Source organism: Mytilus galloprovincialis, chromosome 2 (assembly GCF_965363235.1).
Source record: "Mytilus galloprovincialis chromosome 2, xbMytGall1.hap1.1, whole genome shotgun sequence".
NCBI lineage: Eukaryota > Metazoa > Mollusca > Bivalvia > Mytilida > Mytilidae > Mytilus > Mytilus galloprovincialis.
This window is the reverse complement of record NC_134839.1, coordinates 66,721,168-66,731,235: the sequence shown is the minus strand read 5'-3', so window position 1 is coordinate 66,731,235 and position 10,068 is coordinate 66,721,168. Positions and strand designations below refer to the sequence as shown.

Below are 10,068 nucleotides of genomic sequence, written 5' to 3'. Positions count from 1 at the left end.
ATCGACATTTTTTTATGGCACCCTTTAAACAATTATATATGGTAACGATAGCAATCAATGATTGACGGGTTACGGTTGTCTCAGAAAAGAGTATGCAAATGGCACATATCAATGTGTTGGTGATGTAATATATATGTTTAATTAAAAAAAAAATCTTAAGTTAAATATTAAGATCTCAGCTTTGTTTTCAAATGGGCGTTGGTAACCTATTATAATAATCAACATTAATTTATATATACATTTCATTCTTTAGGATATAGAAAGTCATATTTTTGTTACATTATAGTTATAGTTTAGTTATGTTCCTTGTGCATTGGTAGTTATAGATTCAGTTTTCGAGCTTACCAGACGAGATTAATGCTGAGAGCTGATAGACTCATCGTCATCAAATTATATTATATAACTTTGACATCATGTCGATGTATGTTTATCACCGCCTTCTAACAGTCTGAAAGTTCCATACATTTACAGTGTTTAGTAATAAATAACAAGTAGAAGTTACCAAACCGACTAGGTTAAAAAATTGAAATCTCTCTCACTAAAAATCAAATGAAAACCTTACACATATATTTTAATAATCATTCCATAAGTGTGAAATACATTAAACAACATCATCATTTGGAAAGTAACGGGTTATTTAATATGTACACAAATGCGGGATAAAATCTTTTCAATCAAAAAGCTCGCACTGAAAGTTTATGATGTCTTCTAGTTAAACATGCTCTGTTTTTTTTTAACTAACCGGGTTGTGAAGATCAAATATGTCTCCTAAAGTTCTGTGTAAAATGTAAATTTGCCGTACGGCAACCATTATTTAAACAGACATGCCAACACAAAATAACAAACTGATCTTATTTCACCGACTTAAAAAACAGCCATTTAACTGGGTGATGTTTGTTTCAATGTCTTTTCAAACTGCTGATGTTGACTTCGAATAGCTAGTCTGTTAACATGCACGGGAATTGGGACAACAATTTTCGGTTTATTAGACATGTCACTTCCTGTTCTACCATGAACCATTCCAGCTTTTACTCTCTTCCATTTGGCGCGTCTATTTTGAAACCATATTTTCACTTGAACCTCACTAAGTTTAAGATTATGTGCTATATGTGATCTTTCGGTAAGCGATAGGTACTTTTTACTGTGAAACTCCTTTTCTAGCTCTAGCAATTGTTCACTTGTAAAAGCCGTTCGTCTTCGTCTTGATTTTACACTACCGGCATCGTTTCCGGTTGAAGAGTTTTTAAAAGATTTGAGGTCAGAAGAAGAATCGTTGAGATCATCACAGTCTATATCGATATCTTTCTCTTCGCAAGAATCTTCGTTGATTTCACAATCAGAGTCTCTTGGTTTCAACGATCTGTTATTACTGCAACTGTCTGTAAAAAAATAACGATAAAAGTTTGCTAATACATTTCTTTGTTCAAATAGATCGAAAAATTATTTTACACTTTCCAGGCTAAAAATAAAACCAATCGTTAAACAATATTTCAAAATTATATTTTTTTCTCGCATACTTTTTAATTAGTGATTGAATGGTGAATTCTATTTAGACATTTTACTCCCCATTTAATTTAATTTCCAATCTTAGCAAATCTGTCAACTGTGTACTGTAAAAGAATTTAAGAGTAAACAAAAATTTGCAAAGTCTAAAATTCGAATATTCTTCCGCATGCACTTTTTTAATCCACCACATATTAAAAGTTCCTATTTCAATTTTACAGCTTATGATTATCTTGAAATAAAATATCAACATTTTATAGTCATCTAATACATATTTACATATGTCACTTTTATTGTATGATTTTTGTTTTTTTTTTTTTGTTTAAAGGTTAAACATATAAATTATTATTTATAAAATAAAGGTGTTGGTTATTTAACCATATGTAATAAATGAATAATGAAATCGATTAGATGTCTACCCGTAAGGCTGACCAGATGTAAATGTCCAATTATAAAACGTTTCACAAAAGTGTTGTTAATTTCCTGTGTATTTATATTAGACGTGTCTTGTATTTTCTGAAGCTATCGTAGGAGAAAATGACATTAATTCGTTTTACATTGCTTTCCGTCTTTTCGACATTTCTTACTGTTTTGGACAAAGCCATGTTACACAACAAATGTCTTTCTTAAATGAAAAAGTCCAACATAAAAATCTGTTGTCACAGACCATTCTTGTAAATGGATCTTAATTTTGTTTTCATTGAATTTACTATTGCCTTTAAGTAAACATATCTGTCTGTTATATGAAGCAAAGGATTGCCAGTGTCATACAATTCTTTACAGGGACCGACAGTGAACTGCTCCGCCCATTAATTTTCTAATGGTATTCATTTCATTTAATTATGGTATCCAATAATTATAAGTTCCAGATGGGCTGTGAAGTCTTACGTTTTTTTTTATCAAAGATTTAGCAATAAAATAATGATGCATAATTGTTGCAAAACACTAAACTACGATTTGAACTTTTTGGTGAGAATGTGTATCGAAATGACGTGAAAATGATATGGTTCCCATATTTTGTTGACCATTTAAGTGCATTTTATTAGACATTTTAATGTATTGAATAGCAGCAAATTAACCATTTACAAACTAGTCCACCCCAGTGATTAAAAGCCACCCACATCTGTTTTGGTGCTATTCATAGCTCAAGGCAATATATTGATGGGATATGGAAGTCGCAAAGTAAGTCGAAAATTAAAAGTAATTTAGACCAGTTTGAAAGTCAAATTCTGCACACATATATATATATATGATTTATAATTTAGAATTCAATGCTACCAACTAAAAAATTGATCCCAATATGATGTCTCGTTTTTTTCCTTTTTACTTTTTTTCAAATGGATGATCCGTATTATTCCCAACAGTCTGCATTTTGCTATTCTTTTCCATCGTTACCATATGTAGTCTTAATGCTTTTAAAATTGTTTCCCAGTTAAAATAATTTCATGTAGTTGGTCTTTGAACCTCTAGGGCCTAACTTTCAATACACCATTAAAAAGGTTGTTTGTACGTCAGATGTGGAACATAAGAGTCAGAATTAAAATATGGTAAACTGATTCAAATTCATACTAAATGTTGAATATCACAGCTGTTTAGTATGTACGAATTTTCTTAATTGTCCAAAACGAGGCTCATTTAAGAGTAATTATATCATAAAATGGAATTTTTAATGGAACTGATGTTGCCCTTACGACAATATAACCTGATTGATTTTGAAAAATTACGCCTAATTTGTACCGTTCATTGACAGTAAAAACGAATTTAAAATAAATCTGAACTACACTTTGATACATTCCTTGTGCTCCATGCTGAACATATGCTTTTTGATAGCTCGTAACCTGGAAATGTTTCCAGTAGAATTATCCGCCTGGAAGCATTTGATTCGTATGGTAGGGTGGGTTTGATTGGCAAAATAGATTGACCAATTTGCGACCGTAAAAATCAAAGGCATACGTAATTGTTGTTTCGAATAAAATATCCTTTAATCTTCAATTGAATACATGTAATAACACCTTGCTTATTTTGTGTGAAAATTGATTTTATATTTAGAAAATAGTTCAGAATATTAAGAAATATTAGATGTATATTTAATGTCGAAATTCAAACTTAGTCATTACAATCCCAGCTTGTTACTCATAAAAAAGACGATCTATGTCGGTTGAAAGTAGATTTAAGGACAGCTTCTTGAACTTGCATCAATTAAGGACAGTCATTAGAAGTTTGAAATACTTATATATTAGGTAGAGAACGCCTATGAAATATAAAATTGTTACAAATACATATGAATTTTATTTTATATGTCGTTAAATTTAACACTTTTTATGTCGGTACCCAAACTCAACGGTTTAGAACTCGTTAAAATTTCGACCTGAGAAACCGCATCATAATATAGATATTCAAAACAAAATATTTTATATAACATACTGAACTATTAGGGAACAAATCAATTTGAGGATGTACACTAAAAGTCAATCAGTTAAATAAAGAAATAGTTCTATATTTAAGAACTAGTTTACTTTATTTTTCAGGGACAATTATCAAAAGAAATAATTTGAAAAAAATTGGGAAAATTCACAATAACTATCCTTAAGACATCCGAGTCTTATTATTTTGAGATTTTTTTTTTTAATTTGGAAAATCCTTTTTTTTTACAAATTGAACAATCCTGGAGTCTTATCTGAACATTTGTAAGAAATTGCGTACAAGAAAAATGGAAATGTAGACAGTAATTTCAATAATGAATTCATTTTGATTCAATATGTTTGCGTATTTTCTCTGAAGGACTTATGACTAAGCTACAACGTATGATCTCCAGAAGACATTTATAATCTTAATCGTTAATCCATCCTCGAGAGATGTCGCTTTGAAAGCCGAACTAACATATCAAAGTGTAAATCATTCTCATTACTTTTAAAGCAAATTTTGTTAAATTTAGTTTAAACGATTATTTAAAAAGGCTGTTTTGTACTATGGCTAAATATTAAAATAGATTTAAACATGTGTTGCGGATTTATTTATAAGAATCTCTCATGCGAAAATGTTACAAGTTTTTGAAAAAACGAAATGGAGTATTATTTGATGCAACAGTGGTTAGGGACTTAATTTTGAAGTCTTTCAACATGAAAAGTCACCGTATGACAAATCAGTTTCTTTGATCGACAGTTAAATTGTAAAATAATATTTTGATTATTTCATCGTTTTAGTCATACTTAATTGTTACATTTTAACCCCGGTTCACAACAACTGCATACCACCTCTTTCAAATCACCAAATAGAAATATTTTTTATTTGTTGTAAATGTTCTACGAAAAGCGGCACATTGCACAATATACCTAAATTGAAGTGATATTTTCCAGTTTAAATGCAGTTTTATTTTGTTTTTCATTAAAGTTATGTAGCAATTTGTATAATTCCAAACTTTCTATTGTGGTTATAAGGCTGTAAATGATTTCGTTCGTGTTGGTTTTTGAAAAAAATAACATTTAGAATATATGCAGATATACATGTATATAATAACATAACTGTGTTGTGATTGAATATAATTTAAGACATATCAAAAACACAGATTCAGTTTTACAAAATACAAATATGTATAATTATGCTTATCAAATTAGTACTAAATATATAAAAATCACTATGTCTGTTATTAAAACATAAATATAATGGTAAAAACAAAATTCGAAATAAAAGTATTTTACAGGAAAGAGTATTTTTTTAAAAGTGAAGCAGAATATATACATATTTTTTTTTTAATGTCAAAGAGTTAATTATAATAAATAAGAATCCCTGGCCTTGCTTGGAACATTCGTTTTGCAAGGTTCAAAAGTCGACATGTTTAGAGTGGCTCTTTTATGAATTGATCTGTTAATATTATTTTGTGTGATATATCAAATGTTTTAAAGAGGTGAGATTCTAATAAATTATTTGTTGTTAAATATGTATTGTTGTTGTGTTTCTATATTAATATCTATAAGTTTGTTTAATTTCTGGATTGCTATGGTTAATGTATAAAAAAAATTACACAACAGTAATTAAATCTATTTTGTTTCGACTGTCTCAAAAACATCACAAAAAAGTTTAACTGTATATCAATGTAAAACATAGCTTCCTCTTCCAATAAAACAAAATTTGTATGTTGCATATATTCATCGACGTATTCTTTTGATAAACGTAAAGATAATTCTATGTCTAAACCAATTCTAAATAAAGTTCCTTTATGTTTTGGAGCCGTGACAAAAGAAATGAAAATGGTGAAATTCTGTTGTTTTATTATTTATAATCTATTTCAGATGGAGCGAATGACCAAACTATATTTAGCGTTTGTATTTTTACAATTATTTGCAGGAAAATTTAATACATGTTGGCATTTTATCTGAGGGGGGCGATGGCATAGTTTAATTTATCAATATCTTTATCTTTAAAATAAATTTTTGCGGGGAAAATATTAAGTACCGAAAATTTAATTTGCCTGAAACATCTTCTTAGATCAAGGATGTTTTTGAAAATTATATATCTTTTAGTATATTGAAGCAATGGTTTTGAATAGACAGATGCTTGACATTTTTTATAACGTTTGGGAAAACTGTTCAAATATTTCCATGATATGTATAAAAGGTATATTTTTCAGACGACATATATACTTTGTTTTGCAGGTAAAGCCAGTTAACAGTACAGAATGAAATGAATAAATAATAAAAATGAAACCACAGTAGTTTTTGAAGAGCTTAAAATCATTATTTTATCGTATTTGTTTAAAAAAATCATTTCAAAAAGTAAAATGAGTGCTATATAAAAAGCAGAGTAGAAAATTAGAAGATGTGACAGTTATAACAGAAAATTGAAGCTAGGATTATTCCTTGTTAAATATTACTTTAGTACAAAAAAGTGAAAAGTAACATTTCTATAAAAAAGTAAAATCATATGACCTTAGCCGTTATCGGGTCAAGCAAAATGCAAAAGTGTGAAATTAGAGATTTTTATTTAATCCACATACCCCGGTTGGAATTCATCAAATTTGAATTTATAAGACGCCAACGTGCTGTTTCTGAGTAAACAATATTCAGAAGTTTGTAAGAAACAGTTGTCAGATCAATGTTGTACCGAACGCCCCGTCATTTTGTCTATTTTATCCCTATATATGCTGACTTTTCGTGAGTTGCAATCCAGCCATTCATAAAACGGTTTCTGTGGTTACCCTTATTATTGACCACACAAGTACACCTATACTGATAGTTCTTGTATTTCTTCCTTATAAAATCTTATAAGTTCTTAAATATTTGAATTAATCTTTTACATGGTATTAAATATATAAACATTTAAAAGTTTTGATTGCCAGACCTACGTAACACATGAACAGTAGATAAAATTAGATGGTTTTGGGATCTGTTAGTTGAAATTATTTTCTTTTTTTTTCGTTACCGTATTTGAATAACTATATTAGCTACAGTATTTAAAGGAGAACAGGAAACATATATTAACATAATATATTATTAATAGAATAGTAACTTTTTCAAATATACAGCGATTGAATCCATTTTTAATTTTAACCAAAACAAAAGAGGTGACAATATTTTGCAATATTTGTCAATTAAACAATTTAGACCATAAAAAAAGGTTAAATGATAAAAAAATGAATGGATCTAATCTTTTTTAATAGTAAAGCTATAAAATGATATCATTTGTTATTCTTATATTAGCATCATTGATACAATAATTCTTGTTTTTTTAATTTTTTTTATGTTTTATGACAATGAAAACAATACCTGTGCTTAACGGCGAACACCTGTCAAATGCATCTCGTGAGTCTGTTCTTAGCTCCGCGTGCTCATCAGCAGACGATTTCAATGATGGTGATGATTGCTTCTCGTGTGCTCCTGGAGAAAGTTTTGATTTAAAATTTAATCCTGCAAATGGAACCATAGGGTTTACGTTTGGAAGACCATACGGATTAGGAAAATGTCCTAAGGTGAATTGTTGTGCTCTGGCTGCAAGAAGTTGTTCTGTTGTAAAGTTTTGATAATTAAATGTAGAATCTGAAGCCTGACTAGAAGGTGGAAATCCTGTTATTCCTGTTGTAGGGGGCATGAAAAAATATCCAGAATTGCAAAACAAAGGTCCATACCGGGATGCCACTGCAGTTGGTGCCATTAGAGAATCAATTGAAAACGACCCAATGCCTGGGCGTTGCATCGACATGGCGGAATTATGCCTCAGTCCGATCTTTAAAGTTACTACTGCTTAGTCCCAAGAGTAAACACTCAACTATAATGTGTATGTATCGCTAGGTGTATATGAAAATGTCCAATGTCAATAGGAATATGTTTTGATCTTCCAAGGTATATTAAATTGAAAGGAGTGGGGTGAATAACGTATATATCATTCTTAAATTACTTTGTGTATTATTCCTCAAATTAGGAAACGATTGAATCCGTGACAGAATTTTAATTATATCCTGTAATCCCATTGGTCCCAAACACGCTCATTGTTAAATCCCTCCTCTTTGGCTATTTGTATGGGTCAATAAAATGTTTTCATTGGTTCACTTTTTATATTCAGAATTATAGTTGGTCCTCCGATGAAATCAAGTGAAGGTAATTAAGATAAATGATGGCTTGAACAACTTTCCATAGAAAACTATTTTATGAGACAAGATTAATAATGAATACTGAAATTGAGCAACCAAAAGGTGGTCACCTTTGATCAGTACAAGTGCCTGCAGAAAATGTGAAACGATTAAAAGTATTTATCAGGTAGAGTTAAAAACAAATACAAATAAAATTTTAACGATAAAATTGTCGTTAACCTTATTTGGTCGTATAATTTTGTGTTGATCAGATTATGATAAAATGTGTTAAAACAAGTGCCTTGTACAAAGTAAAATAACCACGATATAGCTGCCTGACGTATTTTATTTTCTTGTCTCTAAATGTGCAGCAAACAATATTTGATTATTATATACACATGTACCAAAAAAAAAAAAAAAAACAAACAAAAAACAAACAAACAAAAACTAGGTCAACTTATTCGAAATTATACGAAATAAATAATTTGTAACAGTCTATATCTGTGAAAATTCGAAGTTTGATTTTTATTTGAATTAAAAGAAAAACAGTATGCGTGTCGGAATTGTTTTTGTGTTGAAAAGATTTTGAAAAATATTTGATTTGCTACTCATTTAATATTTTTTATTAATTCATAAAAACGGAATAATAAACAAAATATTTAGAAAACCTTAAATGGATTTAAAAGTTTCACTTGATTAAATGGACAGAGTTTACATATTTGTAAAGACATAATTACGAATAAAATTCTCAAAAAGCGCATATGGATAACAAATAAGTTCTTCTGTACGGAATATACGTATATATGTATTCCTAAAACTATAGATTTTATATTTTTTGTAAAACATTTCAAAAATAAATTTATTATTAAAAAAAAATTAAATAAGGATAAAATTTAGATATTTCAAGTTTCCAAATTAACTTGTATCATTTAGATATTTATTTCTATTATATAATAAATCACAGTATGATACGTTATGCATGAAAATCTGTTAGGGCTGAAGATTATAGCAATGAAGCTTCAAGAATGTATCAAAACTAACGAAAGAAATTGAAACTTTATTCTAAAACTTCTTTATTTGAAAATAAAACGATAACAAAGCATAGTTACAATGATAGTGTGTAGGAATATATATATAAAAAAGATCCAGTACGCAAGAGCAAAACAAAAAAAGGCAACTAAACAAAACAGCACACAATAAATCATATTTGAAAATGAAAAGACAGACAAAGAGTATACAACAATAGCAAACATCCTTAAAAAGGAAAATAAAATGAATTCCCAATAATTTTGTTTTTGTTTTCGTGAACATTTTTTATCCATACAGAAAAAGAATAGAAAAAAAAAATGTTGTAGTAACAGATGGTTTACACTAGCTAGTGACATTTTACGTGTTAATTTAAAAAAAAAGTTATGGACAAAAAGCAACTGAAACGATCCTACATTTCTGTATGAAAATTAACTTAGTAATGTTAATTGAAGCGAATCACCTATAATCGATGTAAGAAGTTTGGAAAATCTTTAAAGAACACAGTTGGTGGGCATATAATAAAAAAACATGTGAAAATATAATTGGTTTTGATAAATAAAACAATAATCTCACAAAGATAAACTTGACGGGTTTCACAATGTTGCCTCTTTAGGGATTCATATACATACAAAATGTAATTTATCTGTAATCTTATGTATTTGCTAACCTTTTTCCTGGTATGATATTTTTTCTTCTCCTTTCTGAATAACGTTTTTTTTTCGACCATCAAACACAGGACGTTTTTTGGTATACCAATGTCCGACCATCCGTCCGTATAAACACTTCATAGAAAACTCAAATCGATTTTAACACAACATTGTATTTGACGATAGAAAGCTTACTTGCGGTTTTTTACGTTTGGATTTGTAATTCCAGAATTATGAAACTTTGATCCTTAGATTTAAGGCAGTTTTCGGAAAAACGTGCACTTACTCAAGTATTGATGAATTTATTTCCTATAAATTTTACGCTAT

General features: G+C 29.0%; 1 protein-coding gene across 1 annotated transcript; it reads right to left on the bottom strand.

The window, feature by feature from the left end:
- Window positions 1-554: 554 nt before the first annotated feature.
- On the bottom strand, window positions 555-7,891 carry LOC143064164 (uncharacterized). The gene is made up of 2 exons (XM_076236793.1): window positions 7,266-7,891; window positions 555-1,379 (listed from the first exon to the last, which is right to left on the bottom strand). The coding sequence occupies exons 1-2, from the start codon at window positions 7,696-7,698 to the stop codon at window positions 880-882; spliced, it is 933 nt and encodes a 310-aa protein (XP_076092908.1). The 5' UTR covers window positions 7,699-7,891; the 3' UTR covers window positions 555-879.
- Between the last annotated feature and the right edge of the window lie 2,177 nt (window positions 7,892-10,068).